The sequence below is a fragment of the Pogona vitticeps genome, chromosome 4, assembly GCF_051106095.1.
Source record: "Pogona vitticeps strain Pit_001003342236 chromosome 4, PviZW2.1, whole genome shotgun sequence".
In the NCBI taxonomy this organism is placed as follows: Eukaryota; Metazoa; Chordata; class Lepidosauria; order Squamata; family Agamidae; genus Pogona; species Pogona vitticeps.
In genome coordinates this window covers 103765297-103792918 of record NC_135786.1, presented here as the reverse complement: position 1 = coordinate 103792918, position 27622 = coordinate 103765297, and the positions used below count along the sequence as shown (strand labels likewise).

Genomic DNA, 27622 nt, shown 5'->3' with positions numbered 1-27622 from the left:
TGGCTCCAAGGCAGCAAGTGGTTCCCTTGCTTTGACTTTACAGAGATCCTGCTTTTGAAGGCGAGGGTAGGAGTAGCTGGTGCAAACCTGACAGTGCCACTTATAATCATACTGATTCTACATGCTATGTTGCCTGAAAAGAACTATCATTGTAAGTCTTCCTATGTAGCCTTTAGCCAAGTGAATAACTTATCAATGGATTTACTTTAAGGATCATGTAACCAAATAATAAACAATGCACGGGGTAAAATAATCCTCCATTTATTTATTTATTTATTTATTTATTTATTTATTTATTTATTTATTTATTTATTTATTTATTTATTTATTTAATATCCCGCCTATCTGGTCTTGCGACCACTCTAGGCAACCACTCTAGATTGTAAAAACAGTTTCCTTCAATAACAGCATGACACAGATGTTCTATGGAAAGGAAACCTGCCTCAGTCAGTAGTCTAAATAAAGACAGAACTAAGTATATCCTTGTTTCTCATAGTTTAGTTAGTGGGAAGTAGCTAATTTTGCATTCCATCCAGAAAATATAAGCAGTAGATTCTTGCTAAATTAATCGCACATAATGAAATGTTCTCGTTGTCATTCTAGGCAGCCCTGGAAGTTCCAATAAGTTTTCTCTTGAGCTGTTCTAAACATTTTATTTTGGTTACCGCTGTTCATATCCAAAACAAATCCATGAAAAGTTAATAATCTAATAAAATCTCTACATGCTTGTTTTCAATAAATTCAGCATTGCATATCTATTACCAAGGTTATATTTACTTTGAATTTGATTTACTGGAGTTAATTCAGTAACTAAGGACAGATATTTCACTATAAGGGTGGAGCACTGGGTGTTAACAATTAAAACAACAACAGCAAGGAGAGAACACATAATTTGCTGCAATTCCTGAATCTGTTTTGCAATGGATAGCAAGTTTCTTTTCATATTCATATTTAGACTCAGGACCACAGCATTTTTACCTGAACCTATGTTCAGCATTAACCTGTTGTCTTCAATGGGTTACAGTCTGATCATCAACATTTACATTGCTTACAAGTCCAATGTCAATATTCCTGCAACACCAGCATAAAGTCACAGTGAGCAATAAAGAGATGATCCAGAGGTCAGTACACCCAGTCAAAAGCAATGTTTGTCTACACAACAACCATTGCACTTGGATTCCCAGGGGTTGAGGGTTGAGAAAGGAAAAGACAGAAAATGTTTGCTACATTATTAAGTCCACTCTGCTCTCAGTTAATATTTAAACATTTAAGAGTTAAATGATAGCATGGAGAGAAAAACCTGTCCAACTCTTCTTGTTACTGGATAAATATTACAACTACTTTACTGAATTTATGGGACACAAACACCTGTTCTAACCACGCCTTACTACAGTATGAAAGAAAACCGCAGTGAACCAAAGAGGAAATACAGCATTCCATCTTAAGTGACTCAGAAGACCAATTAACAAACTCTTCACTGAATTTTTAAGTCATCTAGTCTAACTGGGCTAAGGTGCAGAAATACCTGTGACACTGAATCATAAGAAAGATCAGACAGATTACCACTTCTCTAAAAGTGCCTTATAGAATGTTGATTTATTCTACCAGCACAAGAACACTGTTGTACTCAAGTTCAGCAATAATTTATTTTACAGCAGCTGGCCTCCTACCTCCTACATTTGCCCAGAAGGTCTCTCAAGTCCAGAGGGGTAAATGAAGCAAATTGGCATCTAGAGGTCAGATCTTTGCTGTACAGCTCACCCAGCAGCCAGTTGTAAGAGAAAAAAAATGTGATGAGGAAATGAGACATTATCACCTAGAAAGGGTGTAGGACATGATATAGGGGAAACAGAAGACTATGAAAAGCAGGGAAGCAAATTGGTGGGGGGAGTATTATGGGTGGAGAAGATGGTGGAGAGGCCATGGCACATGGAATAGAAAAGGGAAATATGTGATTATGATGGATATAGGAAGCAATAATTATGATGGATGAAAGATTTACTTTGGGGGTCCATCAGAAACTTGTAAAATGGCTCACCACACGTGTCCTTCATTCCATTCAATTCAACTGGCATGATCTACTGTTTATACACATTGTTTCCCTCAGAATAATTCTTATTGTAGCCCTTCCACCCTGACAATACGTACCTTTCTCCATTCCGCTCTGAAGGAAAGCAAATATGCTAATAATGAAAGTGTCATGTGAGTAAGAGTGGGGACGGAGAGGTTAAAATCATAGAGAACCATTACTGGAGGGTACACTTCAGTGTCTCTTCATTCAATATCCAACAATGGAAAAAAAGTATTTGTCTGTTTGCTAATAAATTAAGATCAGCAAGACCTCATAGCCTGATACGATTCAAGGACATCTGCTTTTTATTACATAAGTCAACAGCTGGTGTAACTGTCCAGAGTCATATATAGAATTTTTAAGCTTCAGCTTCTGTAACTGTAATGTTATTCAACTGAGTCTCTAACACACAATTACATCTCTGACAACACTGAAGCACTATATGCCTATTTAAGGCAATGTTGGTTGAGATGATCACATACAGCTTCCTGTTTTTCAATGGAAACACAAAGATACAAATCCAAATATAAACACAAAAGGAACATTTTTTTCAAAAAGTCTTTCTTTATGCATACTCTTCCTTTTGTTACTGCTATACTAATTATTAAATCCATAATCAAATTCCCTAATCTAGCAACAGATTTTATTAAAAATTTACTAACAAATACAGGCATTAAAATGTATATAAAGAATGAATAGCCACAGCACACTTACATGTGTAACAAATAAATACTGTACTTTTAAAGTTTAAATCATAATTTAACCATTTTAATAAGAAAAGGGCTATTATGAAAATCAGAACTCACTCCTAACTTGCAGCTGACCCACAAATACCTTAATTCATAAACAAATAACTTAATTCACAAATGACTTGACACATGCACAGATCTCCACCATGCAACCTTGTGTGGCTGTAGAATTCATTTTAGGATACAAAGAGGACTAAAGAGATGCCTACCTTACTTGGGTAACTGGGTTAATGTATTTGTTTTTTGCCACTAATAACATATTTTCCATATATTATATTCACAGTTTCTGACATTTCAAGAGAGGTTTACAAAACAAAATGGGTGACACATATACTGCTCACCACCTGTCTTGGCTTCAGCAACCTCGGCAGCACAAACCCAATAGTCATTTCCTAGATCATGAATCCTAGATACAGTCAAATATATGGACATTAAGCCATCAGAGACAATACCAGTGAGAAATGTGTTCCCCTTCAAAACAGTGCTGAACTGCAACTCCACTATCCATCACCATTAGCTATGCTTGCCTCCAGCTTATCAGAGATACAGGCCAGAAACATCTTGATGTTCACATTTCTCCTTCCCAATGTAGATGGAGCCACTTCCTCTCCTTCAATTATGAACTACATCATAAGGATGCACAAGGATTTTGAGTACATCAGGTAAAAACTCCCTTATTCTGCTCCTAATCTTCTGAGGTGCTTTACAGAACAAAAACCCATACTCATTAACTCTCTGTAACATGTATCACTTAGGAATAATTTCTTGTATGGCTGCTCACTGAAATGCTTCTCTTTGAAAGGCATTCAACCCATGTATCAAATGAGAATAGAATGGCCAACACTCTCTTGGTGTAACTGCTCTGCAAGCTGGATGACATTATCCTCCACCAACGGGAATATTTAATTTAAATTAAATGAAAACTTCTTATCCCCACTGGCCTTCTTGGGAGGGCAACCAGCCAGCAACACTCTGAACATATATGGCAAGGCCATGCCGTACTTGTACTGCCTGAGGCAAGCTGAAGTCCCAAAGTTCTACCAGAAAGAGGGACTGGTAACCCACTTCTGAGTACTTTCATACTAGAAAATGCTGGGAAAGGCACTGGAAGTCAGAACCAGCTTTTTTTAAAAAATATACGTAATTACTGTTAGAGCTGCATCCATTTTGCAGTGTTCAGTCCATTAATATTTTTAAAATGTAGTCTTTCAATAGATATTTTTAAACACTATGCACAGTCCCTTCCAAAGTATACAGATCATGGTTTCCTTTTATCATGCCCAAGTGAAACCATGAAAAGGAACCAACAAAGGAAATGAGTTATCTGATTAGTACAAAAGTTTGAGCCACTGGCTTGAACAAACTGGTTGTCAGAAATAATACTTTGATCATACACTGCAAAAACAGTCACCTGCAGAAGCATACATCCATGTCTTACAGCAACTGCTACCTTTAAATTAGCAACAAAGCACTAATTTAATATAGTTAAGTAATTTTAAAATGCTCATAATAGCAATATATGCTATTTTATATTCATGTGTTAGACACAGAGGCTCTATTCCTTTAGCAGAAGTGTTGCTTTTTTGAAACAGGAATCAAAAATTTGGATCCAATGAAGAATGTATTTTTAAGGCTATATTATTTGTTTTCTTTATTATTCTATCTGGAACTACTGTATGACATCATATCTAGAGTTTCCAATTTGGATAGGGAAGAACATTTTAGATTAAATATTAAAATATTAGAATTAAAGGCTTTAAACATATAGGGGTCAGTGTTGTGTATTTAGTGATTACTTTCTGTAACCACTAAATAAATTTCTTTGCACTTAATCTAAGTGGGAATCAATGCTTAACTATCCTGTTTGTTTGGATGCCATTCAACCACTTTTTATTAGGCAAAACACACACTCCCTTTCTTTCTCCCTCACTCTCTTTTTGTTTTTATCAAGTTAATTTATTTTAAAAAAATTCTACACCCCATTATTTTTTATTTCCTAGAATGCTTTCCTATCTTTAGGTCAGCTATGTAAGTGAGAGTGCTGCAATGAGAGAACGGATAAATCACACCCACCCACTTCAAAATGTGTCACTATGGATGGGATTTTTCTGGACTACTATTCCCAGAATTCTTCATTCATTCTTGGAGTTCTACCAGACGAAAGGCCTAAACTAGACAGTGTTGAGGCCTAGCTAGGTCTAGTTCTGCCCCAGCTTTCTTTTTCTGCCCTAGTGCTAGTTGAGACCTTTCTTTCTGAACCGAAAGCTTAGACAGAGCTAGGCCTACCTAAGCTTCAAAGCCTTCCAGTCAAGACCTTTCTCCCAGATAAGCCACATTTAGATGTCTGTCTCCCAGAATGGAGAATTATGGGATCAGTAGTCCAAGAAACCTTAAAATCCTGTTCCTAAGTATAGTGGTGCCTCGCTAGACAGTTACCCCGCATGACAGTTTTTTCGCTAGACACTGGCTTTTTGCGATCGCTATAGTGATACACAAAACAGTGATTCCTATGGGGGAATTTCGCTGGACAATGTTTGGTCCCTGCTTCGCAAACCGATTTTCACTAGATGATGATTTTGACAGCTCCCTCCACGCTCACAAAACAGGTGTTTTCGAGACCTAAGCTTCACAAGACAGCGATTTAAACAGCTGATTGGCAGTTCGCAAAGCGGCTTTCCTATGGATGATTTTCGCTAGACAACGATTATTCTTCCCCATTGGAACACATTAAATAGGTTTCAGTGCATTCCAATGGGGAAATGCTTTTCGCTAGACAATGATTTCGCTAAACAGCGATTTCAGTGGAACGGGTTATCATCATCTAGAGAGGCACCACTGTATCACCATCACAAAGGAAGATCACTGTTATTTTTTTTCTTAAGAAGCCATCTTTCTTCTCCTATTATACAAGAAAAGCAGCACCTAGTAAATAAAGTTCTAAATTAGTAAAGACAGCAAGATTCTTCAGGCTTCCATATGACCCCACACAATGAAACAGTTATTTCAAATGTTGGCTGCCTGGACCATAAGGATTTTTACATGCAGCCTAGCTGAGTTGTGATCAGTCCAGCCACCAGCCATAAGTGACAGCCCACTGCAAGGAAATAACCTTCCTCTTTGAAAGGGGGAAGGGGGAGAGCTGCAATTGGTATGACATGTCTCAAGTTACCAATCACACAACATACATAGTGCACACACTTCAACAACTAAAGCAGTTTATTCAGTGTTCTTGTAAACAGCTTTACATTTCAAATCCTTTTAATAATTCCAGTACTATTCACAGCCATGCTCCTCAAGCTAAATATCAAGCTGATGAAACAGCAGAATCAAAATACACTCAAAACTGAGCAACAGAAAAGCTAGACAGATATTGCAGGGGAGAAACATAGCAGACACTATATTGCACAACCAGAAGGTAACAATGCTTAGATTCCAAATATCTTCATGATTGCAGAATCACACTTGCAAACAAAAACTGAGTTTGTTGAATGACCAACCATAAAACAAAGGCATGTTCCCTTGCAGCCTTGAAAAACATAGCATCAGACTAAGCGAATGGAATTTAACCTAATTCTATACTGTCTTTCTATCCTCAGAGTGATTACTAAGAAAGTCCTATCTTCCATAGCCACCCACCTCATCCTTGATAGCTCAAAAGCAAATGACTCTTCAGGGACAGAACAGATGCTTTGATACAGACCTGAGGAAACAGTTCATAATGGTAGAGGTGGTCATTGGGTTCTGCAGATCTATCCTAGGCTGAACTCAACAGGATACTGTACAGTATTTTAAAGTATGATTCCAAATTTTAAAGCTTGTAAGTTGCATCATATCCAGAAGAATCTTTAAATAAGTTGCTTTCTTTTAAAATCTGATCTTGGATCAGTGTCAAGACGTGTAAGTAGTACACCATTTAATCAGATATGAAAGGAAAAATGAACAACGATGGGGAACAATTATACTTGACACTCAAAGTTCATGTATTAGAATACCACAGTACAATGTTTCCATTAATAGCAAACTTAAAACAATGTTAATGTGATTAAACTGACAAGAAGATTCTCCCTCCTATTAAAAAAAAACCACAGGGATTATTTGATAATAGGGCAGCACTACACTTATTTTAAAAATTGAGCCCTGAAGGGAAAGGATTTTTAACGATGCAGAGACATTCAAAGTAAACATTTCCACAAAAATCCTGGAAATATGTAGGTCATATTAAGGACTTTTTGCCTCCTAAACCGGTCTTTCCTGCTGCTCAGTCTTTGCAGGGAGATAATAATTCTCTGCTTCTGATATTTCCACAGCAACATTTATGACTATGATGTCATAAACTCAACCCCAACTTCAGAGCAAGATCAAGCACAGTGAGCAGATGGGATGCAAAGAAGAAAGCCCATTTAAAATACAGATCTCTTTCATAAAGAAGAAAAGAGTGCAGGCGCAGAGATTGAAAGGGCCTCATTTTTAAGTATGACATATTCAAAAGATTATTCTACCATGAACATCTATTTAAGGCTAGATCTGCAATACAAGGTAATGACTAAATTTGTTATATTTCATGTTGAATTAATAAACTGAACTTGAAGTAAAAAAAGGATCAGTTATTAGTATTAAATGATAAAATCATCTAAAATAGTCACGGGAATGAAGATGATTACCAATTCCAAGACACAATAGTTTTTTTTTCCCCTTACAGGGCATTTATCATGTCCTTATTTAGTTAAAAAAGTGAATCCCTTGCTATTGCTAAAAGCACATACGGTATCTTTCTACATGGCACTAAAGGGCATTTCAGTGTTAATCTAGCTGCTTCTACCTTGGCTGTGGCTATGACCACATCTAGCGGCTGAAATCTGTTGGCCCAGCTCCAAGTGTGTAAGACCGATGACCTCATCAGTCACCATCTTTTATCTAATTAACCACACACCCCTCAGGTTTTGAGACTCCCTCAGGATGGGGGGGATGGAGGGGAGAGAGAGAGAGAGTGTTTAATATCTGAAAGTCACTGCCAGCTGTCCCAATTGGGGAATCAGAAACATTTAATTTGCGATGGAAAGCCATAGTTGATGACATCGTCTGCCTTACATGTGCAGAGCTATGCCCACAGAATTTCAGCCAATAAATGACCCAGTCATGTGTGAGCCAGTCATGTGAGTCCCAACTACAAAATCAGCAGCCCACAGAAAATTGGTTTCTAGCTATTCTTACCCCACATCAGAATCTGCCCTCCCCAAAAAAAAACAAATACAGACATTATATCTTGTGGCATGAAGAAATTTTACTGGGAAGGGCTAAGGAAAGTGTGGGCTTGGGAATTTCAATACAGAAGTTGAGTTCTATTCTTCCTATATTATTTAATTGAACACCCTGACACACTGGGGTCTAGAATGAATTTTCTAACCATATTGCATTAGCTGGCAGCCCTAGTATGCAGGCCTTACTTAAGCACACCAATTTTTGAGGGATTGCATAATTTCCTGCTATATCCATATTGCCCTCCAATAAGGGGATGTACTCAGAATTGCGTGCCTGAGGAATCAGAGTGCAAATTGTCTGGGTTCACCTCCTAACAACCAATTACAGAGCAAAATACACCAAAGGGAGGAGAATCATTTGCTATTACAAAAATTTTGAAAGCTATAGAGGTTGTTGGGTTTTTTTTAAGTCAGTGTTAGGACAAACAGACATCTTTCACAATTTAAGGGAGCGCTGTTCGAAATATGAGCTCAATTTACTGTGTAGAGTGACCCTTAGAGATTACAAATAAGCAGTAAAAAAGGAATAATAAATAACTTATCTTTCTAGTGCAGTTTATGATAGAGGACTCTTGTTTCTCATAATTCCCACCCAGCCTGGTAACAGGAGCAAGTTCCAGATGGGCGAGTCCCTTGAAACATACATCTCTGCACAGCTTGAGTGCCCATATGCTCTAACTATGGAGATAGATAACAAGGTAAGTAAACATGTAAGGAAGGGATTAGATGTTACTTCTCTTGGAAGTGAGTGGCTGCAATACAGCCTACACTCAAGAAGACATTTGTCTCTGCATGGGGAAGAGGACAGAGAGGGCCTTCTTCAGATTGCCCAGACTATCCTTTATGTACTCTGATCTGTGCTTACTTACTTTCAACCACAGACTGCATAGAGTATTTTACAGTATCTTACCCTTGTTCTCTAGAGATGAAAGGGGTAGCCATGGCTTCTGACATCTCCAACTTAGTTAGCTAGAATTAAAACTTCTGTCACCTTTCCTGTCAAAGTTTCAAAGGACTGAATCTACAAGGTAATATTTCTGTAGGCTTACTCTCTGAAAATTTTAGTACAGTTCCATGTTCATATCAAAGTAGCTTAAATCCCAGTTTGCACAAAATATTGGTGAATGAGCAGACCACAGCCAGAACTCTCTTCTGTTAGCAGAAGGAAATGGTATAACTTGCAGCAGCAGCAAATTGCTGCTAATTAACAAATCTCTGTTTGGATTCTTCATTGGGCATCAATCAAGTGCTTTGGCACACAACCAGGAATCCAAGTGGGGACTTGTTAATTTGTTACTTCAGGTTATGCCATTTCCCTTCTGCCAAAATAACGACATAACAGGATTTTGGCTAATCTGGTACAAAGAACTAGCACGTGGCTTAATGGTGATACAGAAGTAACAGCAGAAGCTACATGTTCTAAAAATTTCAAAAACATGTTAAAATGTAGCACCTCTCTGTTGCCATATTCCCTATGGAGTATGATTCACAATTCAGTCCAGCAGCAGCCTTGAACTGCTTTTGTCTCTACCGTCTCTTATATTTTTGTGTGTGTGATTTTTACATTATTGCTTCTGGAAAAAGATAAAAACCCTTGTGGGGAAGTTCTCCTGGCAAAGATATCCTGAATGATTCATCTCAGATAATTAGTGCTATGGAAGAGATGATACCAGAGGATTATTTTCAGCAGCCTCCCACACAAAATAAAACATTTTGTGCTTTAGTCAGTTTTGATAAAATATACAAGTAAGATATAACCAAGAGATCTCATCACAACAATATTTTTCCAGATTGGGACTATGATAAGTGTTTGATTGTTGGAAATATAGAATTATTGATTTCTACTCACCAGAAGCTAAAATTACTAAGCTGAGGCTACTGTACTCTGGACATGTCACAAGAAGACAAGATTCACTAGAACATACAAGAATACTAGGAAAAATTGAAGGCAGTTGGAAAAGAGGAAGATCTACCGTGAGATGGAGTGACTGAATAAAGGAAACCATGGTCTATATTTTGCAAGACCTAAGAAAGGTTGTTAATTATAGGACCTTTGGGAGGTAATTAATTCACAAGATTGCCTTATATAGGAAGCAGTTTGACAGCAATAGCAACCAAAAACAATATATTACTTTACTATCTATCAATTTACTTTATTTCCCCCCCACACATGTTATATTGCCTTTGTAGTTTGTTTTCTGCTTGCAGGAGGACCAGTTCCTTGTGTATGCAGCATTATTGCCACAATACCTCTCACTGATGCAGTAAAGGCACTCTGCACATGCTTGGAAGTACTATATTGTACTACCTTTTCTAGAGTGAGATACAAATAGTGAGGTTGGACCTTAGTGCAGTTTAAGTTCTGGGTGATTACCTAATCCAAATACCTAAGTGGATTCCAGGTTCTAACATATAACCTGGTTTTTAAAAGAACACAGAACCAAAAATCTGATTTAGGGGAAAGGCCTTGAGACAAGTCTTCATTCTTTTCTCTAATTTACAATACTGTGACTAGATCTAAGTTAAGTATGAGCAATGTAAATACATTGCATGAATCAAATATGCCCTTTCAAATCTTTGTCAACCCTCATTACTGGAAGAAGAGAAGCACAGGGACAGCAAATAATGTCTTATTCCACTAATAGCATAGCTGCTTAGATGAGCATAACCAGATTCCTGCTTCAGTATCATAATTATACATAGCACTAAAAAGCAATCTATTTAGTCAATTATAACACACACATTGAAAAGGGTTAAAGAACAAAGTCAATATGATTTACACACCCCCAGTTAAATACTATTCTGCCACAGCCAATAATAATAGATGTAAATAATGCAAATGTAATATTGTTGTTGTTTAGTCATTAAGTCGTGTCCAATTCTTCATGACCCCATGGATCAGAGCACACCAGACCCTCCTGTCTTCCACTGCCTCCCGGAGTTTGGTCAAATTCATGTTGGTAGCTTTGGTGACACTGTCCAACCATCTCCTCCTCTGTCGTCTCCTTCTCCTCTTGCCCTCACACTTTCCCAACATCAGGGTCTTTTCCAGGGAGTCTTCTCTTCTCATGAGATGGCCAAAGTGTTGGAGCCTCAACTTCAGGATCTGTCCTTCCAGTGAGCACTCAGGGTTGATTTCCTTCAGAAAGGATAAGTTTGTTCTCCTTGCAGTCTAGGGGACTCTCAAGAGTCTCCTCCAGCACCACAGTTCAAAAGCATCTATTGTTCAGCAGCCAGCCTTCTTTATGGTCCAGCTCTCACTTCCATACATCACTACTGGAAAAACCATAGCTTTGATTATGCGGACTTTTGTTGACAAGCTGATATCTCTGCTTTTTAAGATGCTGTCTAGCTTTGTCATCACTTTCCTCCCAAGAAGCAGGCGTCTTTTAATTCCGTGGCTGCTGTCACCATCTGCAGTGATCATGGAGCCAAAAAAAGTAAAATCTGTCACTGCCTCCATATCTTCCCCTTCTATTTGCCAGGAGGTGATGGGAGCAGTGGCCATGATCTTAGTTTTTTTCATAATTAATTGTCCTAATACTTACTGAAAATCTGGTGTCATGGAAAGCAACTCATCGATTAATCAAGCATACTACTTTCAATCTATTATTTGCATTTTTAAAAAAATATGAATGAAATAAATAATCTGTCTGTCACATCTTTTGTATATCTAATTTATCTGCAGGAATAAAAATGGCTGGAGACCATTACCTTCATTTTCAGAAGCCTGGCATTTTACCTGTAGCACCAAGTCAAAGGTCCTCTGTGGATTTTCCCTAGAAATATAAACAAGACTGGCAATTAGTCATGCATGCGTCACAAAAATGTAAACCATCTGACTGCATGTTATCTCTGCTTTACCAACACAGCTGACAGCACAAAACATTAAACAGCATGAGAATATTATCCTGCAATTGTACAGTACAAAGCGATTCTTCTCTATCAATCAAGTAACAGTGAGATACAGATAGAATTGCATAAAGTTTCCAGCACAATATTGTTTTAAGTTTACAAAGTATTGGATTACCAACTAGCTAAACAAATTATACATAATTCTCTTCCATAAGGAGCGGAGGGAGTGAAGAATCATGCTGGCCCAATGGCAAATATTTAATTACACCAGATTCCATTAGAAGTAAGTGAATATTAATATTTTACGTACATCTTAATAAAAATATACATCTTAATATATTATGCTAAAATGATTTTCTGCAGCTGATTTTATATCTTAATTGTATTTAACCATAGTTTTGAGCAGCAACGTAATTAATCAAATAGCATATACTAAAAAAAAAAATCTGAACTAGTTTTACAACTTTTGTTAGGAAAATAGCAATAAATTAACTATCAAATACATTACCCCATTTCATTATTTACATATGTAAAATATTTATACTCTGACTTCCTCCAGAAAAAAACATAATAGCCCCATTTGAGAACATTCAGTCAACCAGTCACTAATTATGCCTAAAGGAAAGGGCCAACCTGGCCTTGCATGACAGGGAGTTCCATAGTTTGGGGGCAGTGTAGAAAAACTACTCTCTTGTGTCAAAAACAGCACTTTGAATTGTTCCTGGAAATGGACCAGCACCAAACTGATATTAAACCAAGAAGCGCTCTAATTGTTCGAAAACAACAGAAAGGGGAATATGGATTAAAGCAGAATTATATTACAATTCAGAAAAATTATAAAGGAAAGGCATTATATATATATGTATATCTGCCCTTATGAAGGCTGCCAACTTTTAATCTCCACAAATCAAATTTAAATTTGAAACACTGCAGCAGCTGACATTGAAAGCGCCCTTACCAGTGAAGAGCTTACATTTAACTCCATAATATGATACTGAATCCAACTAAATGAACATAGAGTATTTCATCACTGTATTCCACATTATTTGGGAGAATAAAAAATTAAATTGTCAATTTAATTGTCTAAAAGTTACTAAAGCAGTTGCTCCCAAATGCCCGTGCTAATCATTTCTGACTCATTAGCTATCTCAAGGGGGACAGAACCAACCCCCTTCCACTTTTGATCCTTTTCCCCACATGACACCTGGAGGTAATCTTGCTCTCCCCCAATCAGGTGAATCGCGATTTATAAAACTGAGCTAGCTCAAGGATGCTCAGTAACTACACCCAAGTTAGAAAGTCTTCATCAGACATAACGTACTTCAAAAAGATGTGCAGGTTTCAGCATGATGGGCTGATACCCAACAGTTGAAGTAAGCAGTAATCATTTACAGAACAGCAAAAGTGCATGGATTTTTGTTTTTTAAAAAAGGCAATTGCCTCCAACACTACTAGACAAGTAAAATCTGGCTAGTGGCTAGGAAGGAGGAACTTGCACAAATGCACCACCTTAAAAAAGCAACCTACAAGAACAGAAATATGTTAGGTGCGTAGATTACAAAGCAGCCAGGATTCCTGAGGGATGGCTAAACTAACACTAACTCAGCTGGGGCTGGGCTGACTCCAAACCTCTTCTAACTACGGGGACTGGAAATTACTTAAAACTACCAGCACGGTAGCCTATTTTGTGCCAGCACATTCACTGTGAATCCAGGCTGAGAATGGTTTTGGATCCTGTGTAATTCAACTCTTTCCTCACTCCTCCCCCTTTCTATCCCTCTTCTGGCTCCTCTGCCAGCAGATCTCAGCCAACACAACAGTGGTGCGAGCAGATATACCAATGGGGGGCAGACCTGAGATCAGGCGGTGCAAAGCAGGTATGCTGCACAAGGGCGGCTGTGCCGGACAAGGTCTTCCCTTCCACTGCAAACCCACTACAACTGATCTACCTATGTATTTGAATTACACGGTTGCACTGTAGCTTCACCTACTAAAACAACAAGGACAACAAAACTTCTTTGCATAAACAAGGACAGCAAAATATTTCCAAACTGAAACAAAGTGGCTCTATCTCCAGAGCCCTTCCTGCAAAGAGTTTCATTTGCTGGTGGGAAATTAAACAGTCTCACTACTGCTTTTTAAATATGAAAATCAAAAACAATAATGGCCATGGTGACTCAAACACCAGCAAGCCCTAGGGCAGCTGGAGACGGAAGATTACATGTGGTCGCTGGTACTTCCCTACTCCTTCTGCCCAAATGAAAAAGACTGTGATATTAGACATTACACACTATGTTGGAGTACATCATGTCTTGAATGGGCTTTTTTTTAAAAATGTGACAAATAGCAACTGGGGGGGGGGGAAGGACAGAAACAGAAAAAACATGGGAATGCTACAGTCTAGCACAGTGGTTCTTAACCTTGGGTGACTCAGGTGTTTTTGGACTGCAACTCCCAGAAGCCTTCACCACCAGCTGTGCTGGCTGGGGTTTCTGGGAGTTGCAGTTCAAAAACACCCGAGTAACCCAAGGTTAACAACCACTGGTCTAGCATGATCATAGTCTGGATTCTCACAAATAATTGAGGAAGCAATTGGTCTCACTAAAAATAGCAACTGGGAATTACCCAAGGGGAGTTTTTGCAGCAAGACTTCCCTTGTTGTACCACAGAGTAGCTCCGGTTCTGTTATCAGAGCATCCTCAAACAACACCTGTCTCAAGCAGGACAGGCCTTAAAAACAGAACAAGATCCCAGAGGACTGGAGAAGTCAAGCTGCACTAGTGGATGTGGCGTTTACTCTGTGGCCCCTACTTGTTTCACCAAACAAAGAGCTCATGAAGGTACAGTGGGGTCTTGACTTGAGAACTTAATCCGTATTGGAAGGCGGTTCTCAGGTCAAAAAGTCTGTAAGTCAAGTCTCCATTGACCTACAGTGCATTGAAAACCGATTAATCCCGTGACAGGCTGTTTTTGATCCATTTTGGTTTTTTTCTGGTCTGTAAGTCAAATCTCAGTCTGCAAGTCAAACCTAAATTTTGCGGCCAGAGAAGTCTGTAACTCAAAAAGTCTGTAAGTCAAGCCGTCTGTAAGTCAAGGGTCCACTGTATCCCAACACGCCCTTTAACATGCTGCCACCAACTGATCTCTTTATCAACCTATATCTCCTATGAAAGACTGAGGTCCATTCAGTACTGAACTTTTAAACAGAAACAGATTTATTGATTACACGTTGTTTTAGGAATAGTTCTTAAGCACATTCTTAAAGTTAATACAAAGCTTCAGTATTTTACTTTAACCTCTTCTATCTTAATTAATACAGGTCACACGCTGACTAATCACTCCTTAAACACTCTCTCTGCCTCAAACTCCCAAACTCTTTCTGTCTTCTCTGTCTCTCTCTGACTGAACTCCCTAGACTCTGGCTCACCCCTCCCTCCTGGTTTCTCTGGCTCCGCCTCCCAAGAGCTCCCATTGGTGCAGGCCAATACCATTATATAGGAAGACAGGGTGTTCACTACAGAGGGTAATGCTCATGGAATTTCCTTACATCGAAGGAAATGTCTTTGCACATACACACCTGCATTATGTTTACTAGTCCATCTGATGTCCTCTCTTTGGGGGCTTAAATCGGTGGTTCCCAACCTTGGGTAACTCAGGTGTTCCTGGACTGCAACTCTCAGAAATCCAGGACAGCACAGCTAGTGGTGAAGGTTTCTGGGAGCTGCAGTCAAAGAACACCTGGGTTACCCAAAGTTAGGGACCACAGGCTTAAATAAATTCCATTTAGTTATTGGCTGAAAATTTTAACTGAAATATAAATACAGACACCTACCACAATGACTGTATCTTTGAAAGAGATAGCCAATGCTAGTGTCTAAGGGATCGACAGGTAACCTGGTGCACTTGAAATGTTTTTGAATTATATAACTCTCATAAATCCCAATAATGGGTTAGACTGGCTGAGCCCTCAAAAAGATACACAATATTGCATATCTCTGGCTTAAGAGGCAGTGGTGAGAATATTATGGAATGATATGAGGAACTATGAGCAACCAATAAGTGTATTTAGGTAAAGGTAAAAGTTCCCCTTGACAATTTGTCCAGTCATGTCCGACTCTAGGGGGTGGTGCTCATCTCCATTTCCAACCTAGCGTTTGTCCAAAGACAATCTTCCATGGGCATGTGGCCAGCACGACTAGACACGGAACGCCGTTACCTTCCCACCATGGTGGTACCTATTTACTTGCATTTGCATGCTTTCGAACTGCTAGATTGGCAGGAGCTGGGACTAGCAATGGGAACTCACTCTGTCATGTGGATTCGATCTTATGACTGCAGGTCTTCTAATCATGCAGCACAGAGGCTTCTGCGGTTTAAGCCGCAGTGCCACCACGTCCCTCTAAGTTTATTTACAAGAATGTAATTAACACGGTAAATAATAGATCTTCAGAGAACACTATAATTCTAGCCTACTAATAAATGAACACTTTTTGTGCTAAAGAACCAGCACTAGCATCTGACACAGATATCACCTTTGTTAAAGTCATATGAAATGAATAATAAGGACATCAGACGAAAAGCCAAATCTAGTGAGTGCTGAAGAAACCACTGAACGTGCACATCTTAGATTCAGGAAGGTAAACAATGGAAGAAAGCAAAAAACCAAGAAGGGTGTAAATAGTGTTAACTAAGATGTTGATGTTAGGAAAGTGTGACAGCAAGAGGAGAAGGGGACGACAGAGGATGAGATGGCTGGACAGTGTCTGCGAAGCAACTAACATGAATTTGACACAACTACGGGAGGCAGTGGAAGATAGGAGGGCCTGGCGTGCTCTGGTCCATGGGGTCACGAAGAGTCAGACGACAAGCATGTTATAAACTGCAAATTAAATCTCATAAAAGAGTCATAACTGCAAACTATCAAAGTGCTTCAGTTTAACAACAGGCAGTAGATTTCAAGATATGTAAATATAGTCGTTAGCTCAGATTCACATTTTGCCTCCCTTCCTTAGGCCCACAAAGCTCTAAACCTGATCAAAACTGTAATTAGTGCTCAATCATTTCCATTCTGGAAAGTCTTCCATTAAAAATTTGTCTCTATTTCAACACATTTTCATTCATAATTAGAAAGACAATTGCATCTTATATATTTTATTCTTTCAGGCTAGAAAGTATCTTTTGTGGCAGGTATCTATCTGTTTGATTTCCCATGTCCACACAAGATCTCTACTGAGAAACAAGTCTCAGCAGCAAGGCTATGGGTGTGTGTGTGTGAAAGACGCTTTCTGAATGACATTACTGTTCCAGAACACACAGCTGCTTGTCCTCGGCAGGGCTTCTCCAGACATCTGGAAAAAGGAAATGAAAACCACACCTCAAGTGGCTGAGGAGCAGATACAGCTTGTGGCCCATAGGTTTACATCACTGCTTTAGGAAAAGAGTGAAGTGCAATTAATATTCCAATCAGATTTGCAATTTCCTATTACCTACAGTGGAGGGGAGTTCAATCAGTAGACTGATCACACATCTTGCTGTGTTGCATCAAATGTGGTCTACTGCCTCTTGGATCCAAACTGCTGTAGCCTTGCCATGGATGAGAGGGATGAGGTGTGGGATAATGAAGTCCTGTTTAAAATGTTCATACCTACATTCAGTCACTACTTCCTCGTGCTCTTCAGCCAGAAGAAGTAACTAGTCCACCAGTAAGAGCTTTGAAACTGGTGAATGGCAAGGGCAGAACTTTTCTGGCACAGATTCACATATTTTGAATGACTTTCATAGGAATTTATTTATTTATTTATTTATTTATTTATTTATTTATTTATTTATTTATTTATTTATTTATTTATTTATTTATTTATTTATTTATTTGATTTGTATCCCGCCCATCTGATCAAATAGACCACTCTGAGCGGCTTCCAATAAAAGAACATATACATATGTATTATCCCTCTTTCTCAGCCTTTAGGGGAATTTTAAATGCCTATTTATTCCCAGTCAGCATTAGTTAGCATATGGAGCCTTTTATTAAGATTTGATCTCTTTTCTTATTAGTTATACCTGTTCTGTTATTTTAGTTATGTGCATTTACCATAGCTTTTAAGGTATGATTGAAATGTTTATTTGTACTTGTATACAATAATCTGCTTTGAACCAGGTTTCACCCTAAAAAGCAGACTAGAGAATCTGTTAAATAAAAATAAAAAATAAATAAATATTTATCTTTACTATACTACTATTCCCCTCCAGTCTACATTCAATAAGATCAGGAGGGGCCACCAACCATGAAAAATCCAAGCCAGACCAACACGAGGACTGAATTTCAAGGAAAATACTGGATGGCATCATAATTCCCTACATACAAAAGGGACCTATAATAAAATCCTGTGCATGTTTACTCAGAAGTAAGTCTCTCTGCATTCATTAGAGCTCATTCCCAGTCAATTGTGCACAGGAGCACAGCCTTACATGTGAGAATTGCTCCTGCAATCGCTGCAGTATAATTTCGAAAGTCTGAGAGCAGAGGTACCCATGATGACTGGGTTCTCCAACGTGCTGAGACAGACCAACACGGCTACTTCTTTGGAAGATACTTAACTATAACTTCAACCTTCTGTCACAGAAACTAGATAGACACGGCACACTTTAATGTCTGTGAATTACTGCTGTACTTCCTGCTGTGCATATTTTTAAGTTTGCTCTTACAATAAAGTCTTTAAAGTTTACTCATCACCTCCCACAATATTTAAAGTGTCAGACCAGATCTCCAAAGTAAGACAGGCTTATATATCTGTTCCAGCTGGATCATCATAGATAGATTAAAACCACTTTGCAAACAAAGAGATTGAAGCTCTTATCACTTTAAAACTGCTCAGAATATAAAGTTCAGCAGGTCTTTTGAGGTCAAGAGCTTAAGTGCAAATATGAGGAAAACCCAATGTTTATCGTGTGCTTCACCGAAAAAAGGATCTCCTTGGAAATCTGTTAATGATTTAAAATATATAATCATTTATACTCCAAACAGGAAATTATTAGAATAGTGAAATGCAGGCTTCTGAATTTGGTGGCACCAACCTATTAACATCTGTTGCTCATCGTCACCTGTTTCCTTGCCAAACTACCACCTCACAATCCACTCCTAAAATACCTATAATTGTCAGACTTATTGATGAGAAAGCATCATTTCATAGCACCTCGCCTTGCCAGACTGCACAGTCCCGCTAACATGCCACACATACATCTAAGCATGCACAGACTTTAAGGTAAAAACTTCCTGGAGCTAAAGATCATTTTTCTAGAAAGTTAAAATATTGTATTGTGGTCCTGCCAAATCTGGAACCAGAGGGAGGATATTGTCTCAACTGTGCACTGAATGCCTGTTGTTTTCAATGAGACTGAGAATGTGTGCAGTAGTTAAGGGATGAAGGTGTTTCCTAATGCTGGCAGCAGCTAGAGTAGACCAGAAAAAAAAAATAGTGGCCAGGTCTGTTCTTCTGCCTTTAAGGCACCTAGTTTGAAATCTGTAGCAGTTTTCCACAGCTTTGGGATCTACTGTGCCCAAAGCCAGTAGTTCTTGCATGACAATAATAAAATGAACATTAAACATGCCCAGTGTGTAAGAAAGAAAAATCTTTGTTATATCAGATTTATGTTGACTGTTCATTAAGAGGGAAGACAGAAAGGAGGGAACAAAAAAGAAAGGAGGGGTCTCCTGGGGCAGAAAGAGAAGGGAGGGATACAAGGATTATTTTCAGAATTTTTTAGAAGGAATGGTCAGGTGTTCCCTCCAGGAGAGAGGGGGACTGAATCATGGAGGTGGCCTTTCTATACACCAGATGTTCAGTTTGAGGAAGAATGGATGAGAGTGCCTTCCTTGCAAGCATGCTTAGGATTGAAGCCACCCAGAGTCAGACGTATGACAAAAGCGTGGATGGGTGTGGGGAGGGGAGGAGAGGGGAGGGAGGCTGTCCTCCACCGATTCCCAATGGCCATCCCCTCTTCCCTTCTCGCTGACATCAGCTCCCCACCCAGCCGAGCTGTTCCCTCCTCACCACCACCACCACCACCGCCCGGCGCGTATTCAAAGTGGGGCTGGGGGAGGCTTTGAGGCCTAAGCTGACGCCTCCCCCTTCAGTCCCTCCTGAGCCCCACTTCCAGCGGCTCCCCAGCCAGGAGCCCCGTGCGCACACTTCTCCTCCTCCTCCTCCACCACCACCACCACCACCTCTCGCCATAGCGCGCCCGTCACTCACTTGATCCTGCTGTCCATGGTCTCATCTCGAGGAGGGGGGGGTGGCGGCTGAGGTGGCGGCTGCAGCAGCAGCAGCAGCAGCAACAAACCCCGAAGGGCCAGAAGGCGAGTCAGGCGCCCGCCCCAGCCTGGGCGGGAAAGGAGGGCAAGAGCGAAGGGGAGCCCGAGCGCCGCCGCCGCCTCTGGCTTTCCCTTTCCCTCTTCCCCCCCCCCCGGTCCCGCGGGGAGGTGGGCGGGGGTCTGCCTCTTACAGGCGTCTTCGCCCAGGGTGGCCCATGGCCGGCTGGCGGCTCGCCTCGTCGTGACGGCGGCCGAACGAGCAGCGCCGCCTCCCCCGCTTGGCGCTCCTGCGTCTCGCTGCCTCGCTCTCAGTCTCTCAGTTCCTGTCGCAGAGAAGCGGCTTCTTCGGCACCTTGTGGGAAGCAGGAAGCTCTGCGGGGACCGGAGGAGCGTCTCGCTTGGGCCTGGGCGGTGGCTGCGGGTCGTGGAGAGCTCAAGCTGGGCGACGGGGGTGGGGAAGAAAGGGAACCAGGCCGGCCGGCCGGCCGGCGGGGACAACCGCGGCGGAGCTGCCTCTTTGACCTCAGGCATCTTGCGCAGAAAGCCATTAATTAGGGTTGCCAACGGACCAGGAATGGAGGAGAGGTAACGCCGGCCCAGGCCTACCCCCTTGGCCCTTTTAGGTCGGAAGGGATCAGCAGGGAATTAAACTTTGCCACGAAGCAGTGGTGGTGCTTCTTCTTCTTCTTCTTATTATTATTATTATTATTATTCTTATTATTCTTATTATTCTTATTATTCTTATTATTCTTATTATTATCATCATCATCATCATCATCATCATCATCAAATTGCTGTGCATCGAACTTACGCTAGGCAAATATTTGGCAGCCTTTCATGCGAAGTGGCATGATTCCAGTCGTGGGTTCAAATGACCGCCTTCTTGTCAACTTCCTTTGAGGACAAGCAGTAGTTATATTTTGGACTATGGTTTGCCTCCTCAAAAGGGACATGGCGGTGCTGCGGGTTAAACCGCAGAAGCCTCTGTGCTGCAAGGTCAGAAGACCAGCAGTTATAAGATCGAATCCACACAATGGAGTGAGCCCCCGTCACTTGTCCCACCTTCTGCAAACCTAGCAGTTTCAAAGCATGCAAAAATGCAAGTAGATAAATAGGTACCATACAGGAGATCTCCCATATGGAGAATTAGTGCAGGGACATGGCCCCAGAGGGAGACCACAGCTGCGATACAAGGACATCTGCAAGCGGGATCTGAAGGCCTTGGAAACGGATCTCAACACATGGGAAACCCTGACATCTGAGCGTTCAGCCTGGAGGCGGGTGGTGCATCACAGCCTCTCCCAATTTGAAGAGCCCCTTGTCCAGCAGGCCAAGGCAAAGAGGAGGTCACGAAAGCAGCAAAATCAGGAAGGTAGACGGGGTACAGATTGTATTTGTCCTCAGTGTGGAAGGGATTGTCACTCTCGAATTGGCCTCCTCAGCCACACTAGACGCTGTTCCAAGTCCTCCATACAGAGCACGATACCATAGTCTCTCGAGACTGAAGGATGGCTGTTCTATTCTAAATAGGTACCAATTTGGTGGGAAGGTGACGGTGTTCCGTGTCTAGTTGTGCTGGCCACATGACCACGGAAACTGTCTATGGACAAAACGCTGGTTCTAAGGCTTGGAGACGGGGATGAGCACCGCGCTCTAAAGTCGGACACAACTAGACTAAATGTCAAGGGGACCCTTTACCTTTACCTTGCCTCATCGGGATTAAATGGAATCCCTTGTGGCATCATAATCCTCATTGAGGCTGTTGGAGAAAAGACCCAAATCAACCATGGTAAAGAGCTGGAAGTACTGTATTAATATAGGAAGAATAATTTGATCATGGCAGAGATTGACGGGTGTGTTGTTTTTTGCTCTTTCAAGCTGCCCTTTAGAAAGTCAGGGCAGAAACCAAGGATGTTAGGGTTAAGGTGGCTGAGGAAGGTTCTCTTCCTCCAAAGGGTAGCCCTCTGTTCCCTGTGATGGTGCTGCCACCAGCTTAACAGCTGCTATTCCACTGGCAAGTTTCTCCTAGCAAGATCATACAGTGGAGTATACTTTACCTCATTACAGTCATTAAAGGCAAACATGCTGGCAGGGGGATGGGGGGGGGCATAGCCTTCTCCCATTTGCATCTGACTCCATTTACCTTTAAGGAAGCCTCGCCCTTTCATATTTTCTGTCCACAAAGCTTTTGTGTTTTATGAGTTTCCTTTGCAGTCTTTTCATATATGTGTTTACTCAGAAGAAGAACAAAGTCTCACTGGTTTCAAAGGGATATCCGCCCCCTCCACAGTCCTTGTGCCTAGAATTGTGCACCTAAACAACAAGGTTGATCTAGCTTGTCTTGTCATTTGGAGTTCTCCAGCCCACATGTACATTGATGCTGCTGTGGCGATTTTGATCTTAAAAAACACTCCTGTATACAGAATGCACAGGTAATCATTTTCCAGAATGGAAGCCACACAGAAACAGAGAAATGATAAAAGTGTGTTGGGGGGGGGGGTTGTTCTCCACTAATTCCCAATGGCCATCCCTTCTTTCCCTTTTGAAGTATGGCAGTTTAACACTAAACTTATTTTCTGGTACTGAGACCATTTATTCACCATTTATCCTTGACAATCCAGATGATTATGTTCATCCCAAATCACCCTTACAGTATTTTCATCTCTGGCATCCCTTTCTTCAGTAGCTAAAAGTATTTACCATAAATAACAGTGCCAGCCTTTTAGGTGATAACTGACTATGATACAAACTATTCATATTTATCTAGAGGCAAGCCCATTTTCACACAAGGGGATTTATTTTACAATGAAACATGTGTAGGACTGAAGATTTAATGTAATATGGGGAATCTTTTTCCTTTTTGCTGTGAGGTAGAAAGAACTACTGTACCCTGTTTTCCTGAAAATAAGACCTAACCTGAAAATAAGCCCTAGTATGATTTTTCAGGATGCTCATAAGCACTACCCCCCAAAAGACCCAGTTAAGTGAAACCCCACCATCAACCATTGTGCAGAAACCAGAAGAAAATGACATGACTGTATTTGAATAAATATAAATTGTTGTACATGCAAAAAATAAAACATCCCCTGAAAATAAGCCCCAATGCATTTTTGGAGGAAAAATTAATATAAGACCCTGTCTTATTTTCGGGGAAACACGGTATGTTTACTTAGCCCTTTCCACAGTCTTCAAAGAACTTTACTAACAATATCTTGGTAATCTTTATTCTATGAGGTATAACTGTATCCCCATAAGTTTGAGTAATAATAAACTGCTTAAGACAACCCAATGCCTTCATGGCTAAGCTAAGATTTGAGGTGCAGACTTTATAGTTCATTAATTTAACCACTAAGTGCCATTAATATGTCACAGTGTGGGTTTATATATTGGAGTTTGTATCAGATTTTCTGACACGTATACTTCTGTGGTTACATTCTAAATCAGGGTACATCTAAATTAGTCTTTTATAACCCAATTGCTCTGAATCATTCATGCAGCTTTATGGGGAGAAGAGTCCAGATGACATCATCTTCCACAAATAACCCTCCTGTGTTTTCCTACTGCTGCTTCTATGTCAGTTTTTTTTTTCCTTTACAAAAACTGTAAAGAGGGAAATGATAGAATAGCTGTATATTTCCTTGTGTTTGATATTACTAGAAGCCCCCTCCCCAAATCTAGAGGCAACCTTAATTCCTATTAGTATATCCTAAATAAGCCATAACTGCTTTCCTGCACATATAGTCTAGGTCTAGGGAGATATCCAGGGCCACTTAATTGTTAAATGTTAGAACTGTTACTATTTAACCCACAACTGTTAATATTTAACCCACATAGTCAATGACGTGGGTGGTAAAAAGTATATCTTTGCCACACGTTCAGTATATGTTTACAGATCAAAGTGAGGTATGCCATATTATGATGGAGTAAAGAACCATTGGATGGTAATTAATTTGAATTAAATAACATAGGGCAAAAATGTATAATTTTGATTGTGTGTACCTTTTCATTCTTCTGGAACAAATGTGACATTCTTATACCTTCTGCTTTTCTATACCGCCTAGAGTGGTCTTATAGGCCAGATGGGCGGGGTATAAATCAAATAAATAAATAAATAAATAGATAGATAGATAGATAGATAGATAGATAGATAGATAGATAGATAGATAGATAGATAGATAGATAGATAGATAGATAGATAGATAGATAGATAGATAGATAGATAGATAGATAGATATTCACTATGCCTTCTAATGCTACAATTCTATTGTTTTCCTTCAATATAAATGTGCTTTAAGTTTTCTGATGGGGTATTAAGTTGTTTAGTGGTATAACTGAATGTGCCATTTTTAAAACATTCCTTCATTTTTCTTTGCACAGATCCTCTCTCTTTTCCTTTTTAAGAACCAACCATACTTATTTCCTTTATGCACTTCTCCTTTCATTATAAATAGTGCTTCCCAATACTTAACAAAATTTTCTTCCTAAAAAAATAAGTTTACCGTTTCTGGTGGTTTTGTTCCCATTTCCTTTAATTAAAACTTTCAGATAGTGTTGTGAAACAATTCTATGACTGATGAATTAAATGTGAATGGCACACTTGGCCCTACCCTGTATTACCACTTTTTTTTTTTATAAAGGAGGCAAGTGGGGAGAGAAGCTTCAGTTAGCAAGCTGAACTACATGAACATTAAACAATTTCTTGGAGAGAACACTCATTTAGAATTTTTGGAACAGTAACAATTTCAAAAGTAACTTGTGGTGCTCCATTGGGATGGCTTTCAGATTAGAAAAGCGATCTTAACAATGACATTTATTGGTCCAATTAACAGGTGTTACTCATAAAAATCAAATGTGACACACAGAGAAAACCATGTGTGTACATAAAAGGACTTAGTAGATATTGACTGAAATTCATCTATATTCAAAACCTGTAAGATTATTACCCTATCAGTTAACAGTTCAAAATATCAGACTGCTTATCTGCATATTGCAACTATGTGCTCCCCATGTAACATTCTAATAGCCAGTCTTTCAAGGCCAAAGTTATTTCTGTAACATGACTATGAAGGGAGATCTAAAACAGTCTAATCATAGCCATTTGTAACTTGATCCAAATGCATAAACAAATGTATCATTTATTTACAAGCCCTGTTACTCACTTCTCAGTGAAATACTTCACCTGATCCTCAAACAGGACTCTTACTTTATCTGAAAGCAGTTTCTGTGCAGTACAACGTAATAGCAAGTAATGATTAAACTCTCAGTATGTAAAATTATAACAACTCCCAAAAACTTTTCAGTATGATTATAAACAGAAACAAAAAGCAATAGGGATGGCCTAAAAACAGAATAACTATGCAATTCCATGTATATTTATGTGGAAGTAAGTCTCATTATGTTCTCTGGGACTTATTCTCAGAAACTGTTAGTTTGTGTGTGGGGGGGGGTTCATTGTTTTATTTATAATCTGCCTTTGTCCTGATAAGGGGACTCGAGGTGGCTCACAATATTAAAAGAATATAATTAAAACATACTATGTTAAACATTAAAAACAATTAAACTATATACTAATTAAAATACAAATGAATAATTAAAAGCAGGCAAACATTAAAATTATATATTAACTTTAAAATGGCATTCAGGGTCTTAATCCAGGTTGTTAAAAGTCTTCCTGAAAATGTGGGTCTTCAGCTGGGGGTGGAAGGACAAAAGGGGCCAGCCTGATCTCCTGAGGCACAGCATTCCTTAACCTGAGAACTGCTGCAGAGAAGACCCTCTCTTGTGTCCCCATCAACCATGCCTGGGTTGGCACTGCGACCAAGAAAAGAGTCTCCTCTGATGATGGTAATTGCCAAGAAGGCTCTTATGGGGAGATACAGTCTTTCAGATCACCTGGACCCAAGCCATTTGGGGGTTAATAGTTTGAATTGGGTCCGGAAATAGACTGGTAGCCAGTGCAGTTGTTGTAGGAAGGATATTATATGCTCCCTATAACTGGCTCCAGTCAATAGTCTGGCTGCTGCATTTTAAACCATCTGAAGATTCCAAACCATCTTCAAAGGCGGCCCCACATAGAGTCTATTACAGTAATTCAAGTGGGATGTAACTAAGGCATATTATTTATTTATTTATTTATTTATTTATTTATTTATTTATTTATTTATTTATTTATTTATTTATTTATTTATTTATTTATTTATTTATTTATTTATTATACCACCCATCTGGCAGCCAAGGCCATTCTGGGCAGTTTACAACAAAAAACAACAGAGCAACAAAAAAGAAAAAGCAAATAGCAGCATTAATACATAGGTGTGAAAATCAAAAATCATAAAATGAAGTGAGGGTAAAATTATAATACAATAAATACAATTAAAAGCATAGAAAAATGTCACCCTGTTCTTGTTTTCCCTATTTATTTTAACAACACATTCTACACATTCCTTTTCTCACGTTAGTGAAAGGTCAGGGCTTGATACTTATAAGTTTCTTAACATCTAACATATGACACTAGCCAAATCAGACACCTCAAGGAATGGGTGCAGCTGGCACACCAGTTTTAACTGTGGAAAAGTACTTCCGGTCACTGCCAAAATCTGGGTATTCAGGTTCAGGAATGAATCCAGGAGTACCCCCAAGCTATGAAACTGAATTTTCAGGGGGAGTGTAAGCTGATCCAGCAGAGGTTCCCTCATCTGCCTTCCGACTGACCAGGAGTACCTCTGACTTGTATGGATTTAGTTTTGGTTTGTTTGCCCTCAACCAGCTCATTACTGCTATCAGGCACTGGTTTAGAACCAAGACAGCTTCCTTGGAACTAGATGGGAAGGAGAGAGTGTTGGGTGTCATCAGCATACTGGCAACACCAAACCCCAAAGCTTCAGGCAGCTGCTCTCCCACTGGTTTTGTGTAGATGTTAAAAAGCATGGGGGGCAAAACAGAACCCTGAGGATGCCAATGACCAGGACATCAAACAGGAATCTCCCAGCACCTTCTTCTGAATTTGCCCTTCCTAGAAGGATGAGAGCCACTGTAAAACAGTGCCTCCAGGTCCCATCCCAGAGACATGGTCCAGAAGGATAAATCAATGGCACTGAAAGCTACTGAAAGGTCCAGCAGAACAAAAGCACACTCACTATGTCCAGTTCCTGTTGTAGGTCATCCACTAAGGTGACCAAGGCTGTCTCCACCCCATAGCCAGGCCTGAAACAGATTGAAATGGATCGAGATGATCCACTTTCTCCAGGAATCCTTGAAGCAGAGAAACCAATAAATGCTCCAGTACCTTGCCCAGAAATTGAATATTTGAGACTGGCCAATAGTCATCCAGTAAATTGGGATCCAGGGAGGGCTTGTTCAATAACAGTCTAATTACTGC

At 39.8% G+C, this 27622-nt stretch overlaps 1 protein-coding gene across 4 annotated transcripts in view; it reads right to left on the bottom strand.

Annotated features, from left to right (window-relative positions):
• DENND1B (DENN domain containing 1B) overlaps positions 1 to 20903 on the bottom strand; it is a 217211-nt gene extending 196308 nt beyond the window's left edge. The window contains exons 1-2 of one of the 4 annotated variants that reach the window (XM_072998076.2): positions 20186 to 20903; positions 11793 to 11857 (exon numbers count right to left, since the gene is read on the bottom strand). In XM_072998076.2, the coding sequence (XP_072854177.2) occupies positions 11793 to 11857; positions 20186 to 20775 (655 nt within the window). In that variant the 5' untranslated portion in view covers positions 20776 to 20903. The remainder of the gene's footprint in view (positions 1 to 11792; positions 11858 to 20185) is intronic. The other 3 variants (XM_078392296.1, XM_072998074.2, XM_072998075.2) reach the window with 3 other exon arrangements.
• Positions 20904 to 27622: the final 6719 nt, after the last annotated feature.